This window comes from Bos javanicus, chromosome 4, assembly GCF_032452875.1.
Source record: "Bos javanicus breed banteng chromosome 4, ARS-OSU_banteng_1.0, whole genome shotgun sequence".
Lineage (NCBI taxonomy): Eukaryota > Metazoa > Chordata > Mammalia > Artiodactyla > Bovidae > Bos > Bos javanicus.
In genome coordinates, this window is record NC_083871.1 from 49,226,737 (window position 1) to 49,242,016 (window position 15,280).

Consider the following 15,280-nt stretch of genomic DNA (forward strand, 5'->3'; position numbering starts at 1 on the left):
CCGGCAGGGGACAGTACAGTCTTTCTGAGAAGCTGAGAGCAAGAAGGACGCTAGGAAAGAGGCCGAGGTGTGAGACACTCCACTCCCCAAAGTTCTGTCCCCGGGAAAGCGCGCCCGGCTGCTGGAATTTTCCTGCAGCGTGCGCGCAGCCTTGGGACCCGGGGAAAGTGGCCTGAAGGCCCCATGTCCGGCGCGGGGGGCTGTGCTTCTCTCCCAGGGCTCTCCTGGCCCTGCGCGCTGCTTCGGGTTTAGGCAGATGCGGACGCTCACAAGGGCCCTTTACTGCCTGCCGCTCGCGCGTCGCGGGCCCCAGCCCGGGTTTGGGGAGATTTCAGGACGCGGACAGCGCCCTGGCTGCTCATCCGAGGGGAACTGGGTCTGGCTCCGGCAGCCCCCCAGCGCAGGACTCACTCTCTTAAAAGTCCGGGAGCCCCGGGCAGCAGATGTAGGCTCGGGACGGGAGGTCCTCAGGGCCTCCAACGGGCTGGAGGTGCGCGCCCAGCCGAGGCGGGCCTGGGCGGAGAGTGTGGCAGAGAGCGGATCCCTCTCTCGGGGATCAACTGCAGCAGGTGGGGCCGGGAGGCAGCTAACTAGCGGTCTTCACCTCCTCTTCTCTTCCCTCGCCCCATCTCCTCCCTGCTCGTCGCCCTCCGCCTCGCAGGTCATGGCAGCGCCCGGCGACAGGTTGGAGCCGCCGCCGCTCCCCGAGTACAGTTGCAGCTATGTGGTGTCGCGGCCGGTCTACAACGAGCTCGCCTTCCAGCAGCAGTACGAGCAGCGCCCGAAAGAGCGCAAGACGCTGAGAGAGAACCTGGCCCAGGGCTGCAGGTAGCGCCCGCGGCGGACGGGGCGAGGGGCGCAGTGAATCCCGGAATGTGGGCGCGCAGACCCGCCGGCATGCCCAGCGGCGGAGAGTGGGATGCCGCTCCCGCCCTGCAGGGACGGCTTCGGTCAGGTCACGGACTCTGGCCTCCCTGGTGGGAAGGTGGCTCCATCACTCTCGGCCCGAATCGATCCTAGTCTCGGAAACTCAACTTTGGAGAGGGAAGGTTCGGGGAGCGCCGTCTCTTTGCGCTGCTCTCGAGGGCACCTGGAGTGCGCCTTGTGGTACAGCGGGTCCCTACGGTCTTCTTGTGAAGGCTAGGCTGAGGAGAGTGGGAGAACAAGGGGCTTTACTACAAAGAGGTAGTGGGTAACTCGTCACTTGACCAAGAGTCCTTGAAAGCCCTAAGCGCATCCAGGAAGAATGACACTCAGAGGCATGAAATGAAGGCGAGAACACAGGAGAGCACGCTGTGCTCCTAGTTGTCCACTGTGCAGGAAGTAGGGCTCTCCAAGAAGAACCTCCATCAGTCTCTAAACCCACTCGGGCCACCCGTAAGTAGATATCGCAAACAGAAGGAATTGTCAGCTGCTGCTAGATTTCTTTTTTCTTTTCTTAAAACATTTCAAACCGTTTAAAAAAACATTTCAAATATATTCAAAAGCAGGCACAGTAGTGCAATGAACCCTCTCCCATGTTTTTACCCATCACATGGCTTCAAGGATGATTAACTCAAAGTTAATCTTGTCTTACCACATACTTGCCCCACTCCACTTTTTTTTTTTTTTTGGAGCAAATTCCATATAGTGGTTCCCCCTCACTCCCGCCCCCCCGCCCCCGCTTTGGACTGTATTTATTTCAGTATCTATTTTTAGGAACTCTTAAAAAATGCAACCCACAATTTCATTATCACACACAAAAATGAAGCAATTCCTTAATATTAAAAAATTAAGTCAACAAAATTTCAAATTGTCTCATAAATACAATTTTTTAAAATAATTTATTTGAATCAAGAGTCAAATAGTGTTTGAAAAACTAAAAATGTTAATTGCTCTGTCATGTCCAGCTCTTTGCAACTCCATGGACTGTAGCCCTCCAGGCTCCCTCCTCTATCCATGGAATTCTCCAGGCAAAAATACTGGAGTAGCCATTCCCTTCTCCGTGGGATCTTCCCTAATCAGGGACTGAACCTGGGTCTTCTGTGTTGCAGGCAGATTCTCTAGCATCTGAGCAACCAGGGAAGCCCAAAATACGTTTTTTTCTTTTACCTCTAGGTTGTTGAATTTTAAAAAGTAGGTAGTAAGGTACAACAAGATATGTATTCATCATGTTAAGAGTTTTGTAAAAACTGGCTCCAAGCTCCTATTGCCAGAATATACAGAGTTTGTTTCTTGAAAGAAAAAGAAAACACCTAGGTTGAAAGTCCAAATGTAATCTCCATTTAAAGACTCCACATTGATCAATCTGTGGCTGGACCAGAAAATGGGTTCTTGTTTGGGGATATTTTCTCAGAGGATTAAGGGGGTGGGGTGGTTAACACTTAATCCTGTGTTTTCTAGTACAGTGCATTTAAAAGGGTAAAAAGAGTTATTGGCAAAGACATGGTAAGCACTTCACTGTTAGTATTTTTTTCATGCAATTCGTATGCTTTTTTCTAAATAGTTAGAGACATTAGCAGACTTTGGTTCAAAACTTTGTGATTTGCAGTGGGTTGTGACCAAGATTGGATTGGAAATCTCCTTTTCTTGCCTTTTGACAGTTGTTCAAGAAAGAGAACCCTTCGCATGGTGAAGACTCTCCTGCCCATCTTGGACTGGCTTCCCAAATACCGGATCAAGGAATGGCTACTTAGTGATATCATTTCAGGAGTTAGTACTGGTCTAGTGGGAACACTTCAAGGTAAGATGATGGTGGTCTAGCTCCGAAGTGATGGAGAATCACAGCCTCCAGCAGCCATTCCTAACTCCCCCCTCCCTCCCATGGGTCTGTACCAAAGGCTTGCTCACCCATCATAGCCTGCATCTTTCCTCCAGAGCCTGCCCCTTAGTGGTAAGATTCCCTTCTTCCTCATCTTCCTTACACTTCTCTTCTCAGGAAACCCTGTTGCTTCTCTATCTGCTTGGCTCCAACTAGAGCCCTGTCACCTAAGCAGCTGCTTCCCAATTTTCATTGGTCACAGCTCACAGTAAGAAATCTGTATGACATCATGATATGTACACACGCATCTCAAGTTTTGTGAAATAATACTTATCCTCACTACAAGTAATACTCTCTAGTATTTTCTATTCCGTCTTATTCTGCTTAGATTTTTAAGATGATGATTGCAGTTCATCAAATTATTTACATTTCCTACATGGTCTCGACATGCCGTTTGAAACTCTCCTAAAGGAAAGGGAAGGAAGTATGTTAGCCTAGACTACGTGTAAATGTTTTTTTCTGCTCTTGCCTCTCCCTCCCCATTTTAAATTCATCCCTGTATCTTAATCTTCTGGCAGAATGTCCCAACACAGGACATTTTTTAAACTGCCTTTAAGCCTTATTTCCATGAACATCTTGGAACTCCATTGCAGAGCTGGTGAATAGCATTACGGGCATTTTCCTTTGTACCCTATCCTCATCATCTTGCTTCTGCCCTCACCTCAACTTCACAAAACCTCTGGACTATGAAAACAAAAATCGACTTTACTTATTATTATTTCGTGGCGTATCTAGTAGATGCCAGCCTCTAGGTATTCTCACATGAATAAGATGCACCACTTGCTTTCAAGGAGCTCATAGTCCAATGAGGAAATGGACAATGATTCAATGGAAGGACTGACTGTAGGCGTGTGGTAATATTGCTTGGGAAGGCAGTGCACACAGGGTCACTCAACCTGGCCTTAGGGGACTGAGAATGGCTTCCTGGAGGAAGAGGTGTCAGAGCTGTTTCCCTGAAGGTTAAGTCTTACTTTGCGAAGTGATGGGAAGTACGATGGTGTAGAAATGTGGGTAGAGAGATGGCTTGAAATGGACTACTTGAGAAGTTAGTAACAGTGGTTGAGCAATGTCCTGAGCCAAAATTTGCCTATAGAACTCTGAGGATTACTTAGAGCTCTTAGAACTCTCAGGATTACTCAGAGCAAGCCAGGGAGAGTCCCACAGAGAAGGAGGATGTTCTGTGGCCCCTGTGTGGAGAGCAGCCTGTGTTCCCAGTCACAGAAATGGATGGGAGAGCTGGACAGGACAGTGTGGTTCATACAGTAAGTGTGACTTACACAGTAGACTCTTAAGAACTGTGGCATGGCAACCTCCTCTGGCTTCTGGGGGATGAGAACTGTCTAATTCATGTTTAGCCAGTGGCTAGCATGATTCTGGCACCAGTAGTTGGCCCGGTAAACATTTAATGAAGAGGACTGAATAACAAATCGTCCTTATATATGAAAAATGGTATTGCAAGCTGTGTCCCGCAAGTGTTCCTAGACAAGTATCTTATACAAATTAATTTAACTTTAGTTTTGTTTAAGTATCAAACACAATGCTAAGGGCTTTGGCAAGTTATCTCTTTAATCCTCACAACAACTCTTTATAGCTCTTTTTCAATAGTCAAAAAATCTATTAAATTCTGCTCAAGGTCATGGAGCTGGTAAATGGTGGAGCTGGGATTTGAACCCAGAATCTAATTCCTAGGGTCTTAATTTATAAAGGATGCAGTTCCTCACTTTATGAGTGATAACATTTTCCGGAAGCATGATTTCTATGAAGTTATCTTTGTATGGTGAATATCTGAGAGGTTAATGTGGTTCATTCATAAATCCATTCATCTAATATTTGTAGGATGGGCTTCCCTCATGGTTCAGTAGGAAAAGAATCTGCCTGCAATGCAGGAGACCCGGGTTCGATTCCTGTGTTGGGAAGATCCCCTGGAGAAGGAAATGGCACCCACTCCAGTATTCTTGGCTGGAGAACCCCATGGACAGAGGAGCCCGGCTGGCTACAGTCCATGGGGTCACAGGAGTTGGATACGGGGCTTCCCTGGTGGCTCAGAAAAGCATCTGCCTGCAATGCAGGAGACCTGGGTTTGATCCCTGGGTCGAGAAGATCCCCTGGAGAAGGAAATGGCAACCCACTCCAGTATTCTTGCCTGGAAAATTCCATAGACTGAGGAGACTGGTAGGCTACAGTCCATGGGGTTGCAAAGAGTCGGACATGACTGAGCGATTTCACTAGCAACTAAACCACCACCGATATTTACAGGCCAGCCATGGGGATTCAGTGGTTTACTAACAGGCATGGATACTGACCTCATGGCACTCATTCTAAGTGGGAGACTTCAGGAATTAAATAAGCAGATAAATAGAAAAATAATTACAGGTTGTGATATCTATTGTGGTTGATCAAATAGGCTTTTAGTTCAGTCAGTTCAGTTGCTCAGTCATGTCCGACTCTTTGCGACCCCATGAATCACAGCACGCCAGGCCTCCCTGTTCATCACCAACTCCCGGAGTTCACTCAAACTCACGTCCATTGAGTCGGTGATGCCATCCAGCCATCTCATCCTCTGTTGTCCCCTTCTCCTCCCACCCTCAATCTTTCCCAGCATCAGGGTCTTTTCAAATGAGTCAGTTCTTCTCATTAGGTGGCCAAAGTACTGGAATTTCAGCTTCAGCATCAGTCCTTCCAGTGAACACCCAGGACTGATCTTTAGGATGGACTGGTTGGATCTCCTTGCAGTCCAAGGGACTGTCAAGAGTCTTCTCCAACAACACAGTTCAAAAGCATCAATTCTTCGGCTTTAATAGGGGTTAATTTGGGGAGGGAGTGTTTGTCTTAGATAGAATGGTCAGGGAAGGCTTTTCTGAGGCGGTGAAATTTAATCAGGGTTGGGAGGATGGGAAGGAGATAGCCAGGTAAGAAGCAGTAAGCAGGGTGTACCAGGCAAAGATGCAAAGTCCCTGAGGTCAAATAGAGCATAGTATTTTCAAGGGAGGAAGAATTCCAATATGGGTGGAGGAGAGAGAGGTTTAGAGGAGTGAACAGTAGGAGATAAGGTTAGGCAGGGCCAGGATTAAAATTAGGTAAGTGAGTCCTCCAGGGACCTTCTAAATAATGTGCCCCAGGCACCTCACTTGCCTCTCCCTAGTCCTAGCCCTGAGGACAGACATTTCAGCTTGAAGCTCATAAAGTAGGAGGCAGAGCTGCACAAATCTGAAAAATATTTTGGAGCAGGAATCACAGGTAACACGTACTGATGGATAGGGACTGGCTAACAAGCAGAATTGGGATGGAAAACCAAGTGTTTCCTTTTGCATGTGCCACATTTGAGATGCCAGATATGGAGTTGGAGCTACTAGAAGCAGGAAGGTCATTGGAGAGGTTTGAACTAGACATAAAAGTCAGGAAAGCATCACTCTAGAGATGATATTCAAAGGAGTGGGAATCCCTGAGACTACCTAGGCAGAAAGGTAGATGGGGAGAAGAACCAGGCTGGAGTACTTAAAGTCAGGGCAGAGGAGCAGGGGCCACAAAAAAACATGATGTTGGGCTCAGGAAGATAGAGAAAAAGAACAATCTGAAGGATGTGGGTTCCAAAACCAAGAGAGGAATTGTTTTCTGCTCTATTTTAAAGGATGGGTGGAAGAGGGGGTGTCTGTAGTGTGGAATACTCTTGGTGATGGAACACAGGCAATATTTTTAAGAAGGTTTGCCATGAAGCAGAGTAGAGAAGTGGCTCCAGAGGCATAAAAGACAATGGTAAAGTGATGGGAGGATTTATTTTTCTTATAATACAGGAGGTACTAGAACATAGATGTAACCCAGTGGGAATGACCTAGCTGATAGAAAAATCTGTGGTCCACAAGGAAGAGGAGAAATGACAAGGGACAAGTGTAGATGGGCACAAGGATAGAAGTGGTATCCTTAGAGATATGTGGGATATTTCCTCCATTTTCAAAGGAGAAAAGACAGACAAGCACTGCATTGTAAAAAACCAATGGGCATCTCATGGATTCCAGGTTTTGGATGAAGTCTAAGGTTCATCTCTGAACCATGTCTAAGAAGGGGAATGGGGAGTTTGAGGAAAGTAGGGGAAGTCTGAGTAGCTGTCTTGAGGAAAAGCACACTTGCTGAGGAAATGTAATTGGATGGCCAGGCAGTGTGGCATTCCATCTGGGGCTTGCTATCATGAAATTTGCATGAAATTGGCCAGCCCAAATGTAGACGTCTTTAGTTCAGTTATTCAGCTGTTTGAATGCTGGCATGGAAAAGGGTGATGCTTGAGTTTGGCCAGACTGGAGATTTATCAGAGAAGACAGGAGAAAAAGAGAAAGAGTGAAGCAAAGAAATCCAGAGTATTTGTGAAAATTCTAGGGACAAGGAGGCAAATGAAGATGGGAGGGTGCTAAGGATAGTGGATCTGTTCATGGGTTAGAAGCCTCATGAGGACAAAAAAATGTTGCACTAAGGATTCTGGATAGGTGAGCGGAAAGGCTACATGTCTCTAAGTGGAGAAAAGGAGGCTCAATGTTGAGATTTCAGAGCTGCAGTTTCTAGGGATGGCAAAGCCTGCGATATATCCAACGGCTGGGCTGCTAAGGGGTAGGAAAAAACTCATCAATCATGTTACTGAGAAGCCAGAAATGCTAAGGATCATGGGTTTTGTTTTGCTTTTTTCTAAGAAGTGGATTTATTTAGAGAGAAACACACTCCACAGACAGAGTGTGGTCCATCTCAGAAGGTGAGTGCTGCCATGGGATCTTTTTCACTTTTATTATTAACAAAAAATTCCCTCCAGGCAGCAAGAAATCAATGCAGCCCTTTTATTGCTGTTTTTTATTCACAGATATGGGGGACCTGCTCTCTTACTTCCTACCTATGCCTTCTAGATGCTTCTGAATGTTTGTTAGCACCACCTTTATGGTTTGTAGCACCGTCCTACATAGGAGGAGCACCAACACAGAGATTCCATAGTTTAAATCAATGACAAATTTCTTTACAAATTATGTATAATTTCAAAATTGTTGTACCAAATTCCCTTACAATATGATTACAGTATATTTGAGTAGCAGTTGTCCTGAAATAGGATATTATGTGAAAATTGAAAAAGCCTGCATTCTCCAGGTCTGTGAGGACTGCAGAGCCAGTTTAGGGAAGTGGAAATTTGAGAAGGACTTGAAAAATGTACATAGGAAATAGGCTGTTCTCATTCCTTGCTCATTCTTTTCTTTTCTTTTCTAATATTTTTTAATTTGGATTTTTTTTTTTTTTTTGCTCCTTCTTTTCTTGTCTTCCCTTTGTGACCTCACCTTTCTACTCTATGTCCTTGAGATGATTGCTTGTTGTAATTTATATATGAAAACAATTACATCAGAACACAGACTTTTCTAGAATGCACACTCTCTAAGGGCAGAGACTTTGTTTTGTCTACTCCAGTATTCCCCTAAGCCTAGAACAGTGCCTGGCACATGAAGGGTACATAATCAATAGTTGTTGAATGAATGAATGCTTATTGTGGGAAACTAGAAAACACATTATAAGGAACATGAAAAATACCTCTTCAGAAGTCTCCTTTGATTCTGCCCTGTAGATAGTCCACTAAACCTAAATTTTAATAAATATCCTACCAGACACATAAATAAGTATCTATTTAAAAGTATAAAAAAATGTTCGAGAATGATAAACACTAGATTCAAAAGAGTGTTGCTTCCTGAGGGTGGAGGGAGGAAAAGCGATGTGATTGAGAAAAAGTATATAGAAAGTTTCAACTGTACAGCAATGATCTAGTTCTTAAACTAGATGTTGGATACTTGGGTGTTTATTATATTACACTTTTTACATGTCTAAACTGTATGAAATCGTCCCACATTTTAAAATTCATACAACAAACATGTCTACTTTAACAAAAGTAGAAGCATGCATGCTGATTACTGTTTTGTGTTGTTGTTGTTTTGGCCATGTTGCTTGGCCTGTGGGATCTCAGTGCCCTGACCAGGGATTGAATCTGGACCACAGCAGTGAACGCACTGAGTCCTAGCCACTGGACTTCCAGGGCACTCCCTGATCACTATTTTGAATTCTGCCTTTTCTTACTTATTTCTTACATGTACTGTATTGCACTGGAAAGAGGTAAATTACTATTAGTAGTAAATTATTTCTATACAGCACATCAACTTCATTTCATAGATTACAGTATATGAAATATAGTGTAGTTAACCACTTCCCTGATTTGAGACAGGGATAAATACATCATTTGGGGCACCAATTTAAGTTGTTGCCACTTTTAAAAAATTTTTAATTGGAGGATACTTACTTTACAATGTAGTGTTGGTTTTTGTCATACAACCATGTGAATCACCCATAAGTATACATATATCCCCTCCCTCTCAAACCTCCCTGCTATCCTACCAGCCCCCCCTCCCACCCCTCCAGGTTGTCACAGAGGATGGGGATGAACTCTTTGTGTTATATAGCAACTTCCCACTAGCTATCTATTGTATATATGGTAATGCATATGTTTCAGCGCTACTTTCTCAATTTGTCCCACCCTGTCCTTCCCCTGCTGTGTCCACAAATCTGTTCTCTTTGCCTGCATCTCTATTCCTGCCCTGCAAATAGATTCATCAGCACTGTTTTTCTAGATTCCATATATATGCATTAATATACAATATTTTTCTCCCTCTGACTTACTTTACCCTCTAGGTTCACCCACCTCAATTCAACTGACTCAAATTCATTCCTTTTTATGGCTGAATAATATTCTACGGTATATATATATGTACTACAACGTCTTTACTCATTCATCTGTTGACATCTAAGCTGCTTCCATCACTTTTTTAAAAAACTGTTATACATGTAATTCTTTATCAATGACCAAAAGGTCAAAGAACTTGATGTTCTGTCATTGTGAGTGAGTGAAATGTGGGGAGGTAGAAGATATGCTGACTACCTATGAAGTATTTAAAAAAACAACCCACAGGAGAAGGAAAGTGCTATGGACTGAACGTTTGTATCCCTCCAAAATTCATCTCTTGAAGACTTAATCCCCAGTATGATAGTATTTGGAGGTCGGAGCTTTTGGGAGGTAGGGCTTCCCATGTGGTTCAGTGGTAAAAGAATCTGCCTGCAATGCAGGAGACTCTAGTTCTATCTCTGTGTCAGAAAGATACCCTGGAGAAGGAAATGGCAACCCATTCCAGTATTCTTGCATGGGAAATCCCATGGACAGAGGAGCCTGGCAGGCTACAGTCCATGGGGTTGCAGAGTTGGGCACTACTTTAGCAACTAAACACAACACACGCCTTTGGAAGGCAATCAGGTAGAGTCTTCATGGTGGGCTTAGTGACCTTAGGAAATCTGTGCCGTGTGAGGTTACAACAAGAAAGCAGCCATCTGCAAACCAGAAAAGGGTGCTTACCAGACACTGAATCTGCTGGTAGTTTGATCTTGAACTTCTTAGCTTTCAGAACTCTAAAAAATAAATGTTCACTGTTTAAGGCCCAAAACAAAACTCCCAAACCCCAACACATTGTTGCCTTCCAACCCCCATGTACAAGGGAAGGCTGAGATTCTGCATACAGCGTGACATTCATGGACCCGGAAACCCCTTGGGGAAGCCTAGCGAAGGTGTTGATCTCCTAGTGCTATGTACAAAGGTCAGATTTTTTTCTTTGTTTGGATCTAACTTCTGTTCCCCAACAAGAAAGGAGAAAGTATGTATGTTCCTCATTACTCAGAGAAACACTTAATTCAGACAAAGCCAGACTAGACCTTTGAATAGAACTGATCAAGTTTTTAATCAACAGCTTTTCCCCCGACTCACCTGAGTGGATGGTTGAATTACTGATCAGTTGTGTCAGTTCTTTTGAGTAGATGATTTGAATCACGTTCTGCATCCTAGCATAGCCACAGACCATGTGCAAAATAAGGAGATCACTCAAGATGAGCTGCAAATTAAAGAGACCTATGAAAAGGCTTTTCTCTGTCCAGTAGACACAAAGCTTGTTCCTGAACTTGACCATTTTGGATGTATTTTCAGGCATGGCGTATGCTCTACTAGCTGCTGTTCCTGTCGGATATGGTCTCTACTCTGCTTTTTTTCCTATCCTGACGTACTTTATTTTTGGAACATCAAGACACATCTCAGTTGGTAATTATAAGCATATACAATTCTGTTTGTTCACACTGAACGTGTTTGGGCTATATTATGTGTGTTCTGCTTCCCTATCTTTGTTACTGTTTTCTAGCAAGATAGGGCTTTCCTATTCAGTGATGCAAAGGTTTCTCCTTAGCTTTCAAAATACTATGCTATTAGGTGGCTTTACACCTAACTTTTTTTATAATGAAGAGGAGAAAATTGAAAGATGGTTAAAAAATTATAGACTACCTTCAAATCTTGCCATGTTTGACTTTTCAAAAATGTTAATACATTTGACTCTATTTAGAAAGTGTTCTAAAATGAAAAATGATAAGGGAAAAGAATCTTGAAGAGGTCTTTGAACCTGTTTTGCTAGATAAATTAGCTTTACTAAATTATGTTCATCAAATACATATTCATTGTCTTATTAAAGAACGTAGTTATTTTAAGTCACTAATATTTGAAGACTGGGAAAATTGTGCCAAAACAATTTAGAAACTAAGCTTGGCTTTCCTTCTTGGTATAGCCCCAAATAGATTTATTTCCTGATGTTCCTGAAATTTGAATTTTCTTCTGCTAGAATGTTCTAGTAAATGAATGTTTTAATGCTATTTTGCAACGTTGACATTTATACTTGAGATAAGTTTTCGCCTACATCCATCTGCTGGCTAGACATGTCTACCTGGGCAATCCTCTTGAAACAAATAGAGCCATCTACTGCTCTATCTCCAACCCTTATCCTTATCCTTAGTTGTATAATATTTCTGCCAGTGTCTGGAATATTTCCTTGTCTATAAAGGGAGATCAGGAGGAGATTATTGATTAAAAGAACTTCCTTACCTGGGAGAGTTGATTAGTACCAAATGCATGACAAGGTAAGGAACATGGAAGTTGATTTTTTTTCTCTCTGGTATTCTATACATTTAGACACTTCAGATTACTGGATTTTGGTACTGAGTCCTTCTAACTGGTAAAGCCTTCCATGATCAAAGGATAGGATCCTCATCATCATAGATACAAATATCAGTAGTGATAGAGCAGCTGCTGAAAGAAAAGTACTTTTTGAAATGTAGAAGCCTACAGAGTGATATTTGATATGAAAAAATAATTTGTCTTGGAAAAAGAAAAAGAGAAAGTCTACACTACCTTTGCTATTTTTTGTTTGTTTTTTACTTTAGCTATTTCTTTAACCAAATTTTGACCTTGTGATATTGATCAAGGTCGTCAGCTCCACAGAGATCAGGACACTGGATGCTCTAGGAAATAAACTTACATGGAATAAAAATAAGATGGAACAAGTAAGGATTCAGCTAATATGCCATTTCTGCCGGGAAACCTTTCTTGACAACTCCCCGCTCCATCCCCTTGTTCCTACCCATACACAAGAAGATCACACACAGTTTAGACAGCCTTCCTGTGTAATGCAAAGTGTCTGAGAGCTGTAGTATAGTGACCCACCTGCACATCTCTCTTGCTCATTACTGGGTCATGAATGCCTTGAAACATCTGCTTTTTAGCTTCTTTTGTGAACAAACAGTATTTTCCCAATCACAGCTAATTACTTCAGATGCATCTTTAATCCTGTGTAGACATGTTGAACCTAAGCATTTGCAATTAATAATAAATATTGTTTTTTAGTTTTTTTAATTGAAGTATAGTTGATTTACAAGTGATTAACAATTATTAATTGATAATGACTTTTTTCCCCCAGGACCTTTCCCAGTGGTCAGTTTAATGGTGGGATCTGTTGTTCTGAGCATGGCCCCCGACGAACACTTTCTTGTATCTAGCAGTAATGGAACTGCACTGAATACCACCATAATAGACTTTGCAGCTAGAGATGCAGCAAGAGTATTGATTGCGAGCACCCTTACTCTTTTGGTTGGAATCATACAGGTAATGGGCTTACAAGCGATATAGAGGTTGGCAGGATTTGTATCTGAAAGAACTGTTAAGCACGTGGACTTAAAGACTCATTTAAAAGCAAAACAAATCAATTTAAGACTCTCAAAGCTATTTTTTAAGTTATACTGTTTTAGGTCAGATGCTAAAATAGCAAGCCTCCACTTATTAAGGCTCACTTAATCATCAAAGTCAGAGACAGAAAAAACAAGACAGAGGAACATGTGTGATTAGAATGAAAATAGGAGAAGGGAGCTGTGCCAGGACCTATAAAGAGACAAAAAATATTCTGGTCACTGGAGCCATGAAACCTACAAGTCACAGGAAGAAAACCTACATGAATTTTTATTATATATCTAGAAGTACTTTCATACTACACATGTTTTTCAAATTTTAGAATGGTGGATGGGAGAGGTAGGGCCAGAGTTTTAGTTGGTATTAAGTTTTAATTCATGAATAGTTCTAAAGTGTTGGTCCTTCTCCCAGGCAAGCATTTAATTTTTCCTTCCTTCTTGTTCTAGTTGATATTTGGAGGTTTGCAGATTGGATTCATAGTGAGGTATCTGGCAGATCCTTTGGTTGGTGGATTCACAACAGCTGCTGCCTTCCAAGTGTTGGTCTCACAGCTAAAGATTGTCCTCAATGTTTCAACCAAAAACTATAATGGAATTCTCTCCATCATCTATGTAAGTGTTGCTTGCCTCCAGGGATGGCTCACTTTTCCTGTTGAACCTGAGTCTGGAGAGTATAAGCTCCTCCATGTCATGCTTTGGGAGCCATTGACAACATTCTTCTCTGAAAGAAGTAGTAGCACCAGGAGTCACATTGAAGAAGGCAGAGTTTGCAAATCATTGTTTTCAGTGGGTCAGTATGGTTTCAGAAGTGTCATCAATCTTCAAAATATTAATAAAAGCAAAGTTTTATACTGAAGACTGGTTTGGGAGGCAGCACACTTGAGTTCCATTCTCAACCTTGCCTCTGACAAGCTAAGTGACTTTGGACACAGGGTGTAGGATAGTGGCTGAAAACTCAGTTTCGATGACCAAGATTCACATATATCCTGACTCTATTATTTATTATTTGCTCTATTGCATGAGCAAATTGATATGCCTCTGCTTCCTTCCCTGCAAAATGGAGTTGGTAATAATATCTACAAATTAAGTTAAATAAGGCTGTATGAGAAGCCCATGGCCTAGGGGCTGATGAGTAACAAAGTACTCAAAAAAAGAGTGTTATTTTGAGGGGCTTTCCTGGCTGGCCATAGGTTAAGACTCTGCTTATACTGCAGGGGAGGTGGGTACAATCTCTGGTTTGGGAACTAAGCTGAAATTACTTATTATTTCACATCTCAAGACTTATTTTCTTTTTTATTTATAAAGTGAAATGATTGGAGATGTATCTCTAAAGCCTTTTTTAACTCTGAGAGTCCATAAAATGCATAATGTAAATGTCCCAGCAATTATAGATGAAAAGGAACGTTAGATTCGGAGATGATTCAACATGCAAAAGAGATGCAAAAGAAGGATGTATTTCACACTAATTAGATTTGAAAAAGTTCTTGGATCTAAATATGTGTTCTATATAGAGCATATTATCGATGCTTGAAAAATGGTGATAATAGTAACATGATGTCACTCTAGCTTGGGGAGAATGATACCAAATACAATGTGCTAGGATTAAGAATGGAGTCCTTTAATGACCCGTGTATTCTAATGACCTTTAATTTCTTTTAAAATGAGGTAAGGCTGTGCATACCTATCTAAAAATTAGTGAGTTGGTCAAGGGTTTGCTGAAGTTTGCAGCATTGCCGTAGTTCCATTAAACATTAGCATTACTTTATCCATTCAACAAATATTACCAAGTGTCTATTATGAGCCAGATACCATGCTGAGCAGTGGCACTAGATGCATACTTGCTCAACAGCTCAGTTATCCCTGACCCTTTGTAACCCTTTCAACTGTAGCTCACCAGGCTCCTCACTCAGTCCATGGGATTTCCTAGGCAAGAATACTGGAGTGGGTTGCCATTTCTTCCTCCAGAGGATCTCCTGTGTCTTCTGCATTGCAGGTGGATTCTTTACCTGCTGAGCCATTGGAGAAGCCCAGGACTAGGTAGAGGAGGCAGTTTAACATAGTGATCAAGACTATGAACTTTGGAGTCTTGGTTCTACCATTTATGATCCTATGATTAAATATGATGTGATTCTGGGCATGTCATATTTGACTTCTTTTTCCCTACCAAGTCCTAGGTTTGCTTTGAGATCATCTGATTGCCTTTTTCTGACAGGTTCTCTCATTTTTGCAGTCTCTACACACTGTGGTTATTGTTGTTGTTTGTTTTTTGCTTTCTTATTTTCTCTATCAACTGTTCATTCATTTATCCCTTTATTATCATCCATTCATCTTTTCAATAAGTATTTATTGAAACCTGCCACGTGCCAGGGGCTT

General features: G+C 42.3%; 1 protein-coding gene across 1 annotated transcript in view; it reads left to right on the forward strand.

Annotated features, from left to right (window-relative positions):
• Positions 1-435: 435 nt before the first annotated feature.
• SLC26A4 (solute carrier family 26 member 4) overlaps positions 436-15,280 on the forward strand; it is a 60,097-nt gene continuing 45,252 nt past the window's right edge. Inside the window, exons 1-5 of the mRNA XM_061413992.1 lie at positions 436-828; positions 2,583-2,722; positions 10,833-10,943; positions 12,643-12,827; positions 13,355-13,519. Coding sequence (XP_061269976.1) covers positions 665-828; positions 2,583-2,722; positions 10,833-10,943; positions 12,643-12,827; positions 13,355-13,519 — 765 coding nt within the window. The 5' untranslated portion in view covers positions 436-664. The remainder of the gene's footprint in view (positions 829-2,582; positions 2,723-10,832; positions 10,944-12,642; positions 12,828-13,354; positions 13,520-15,280) is intronic.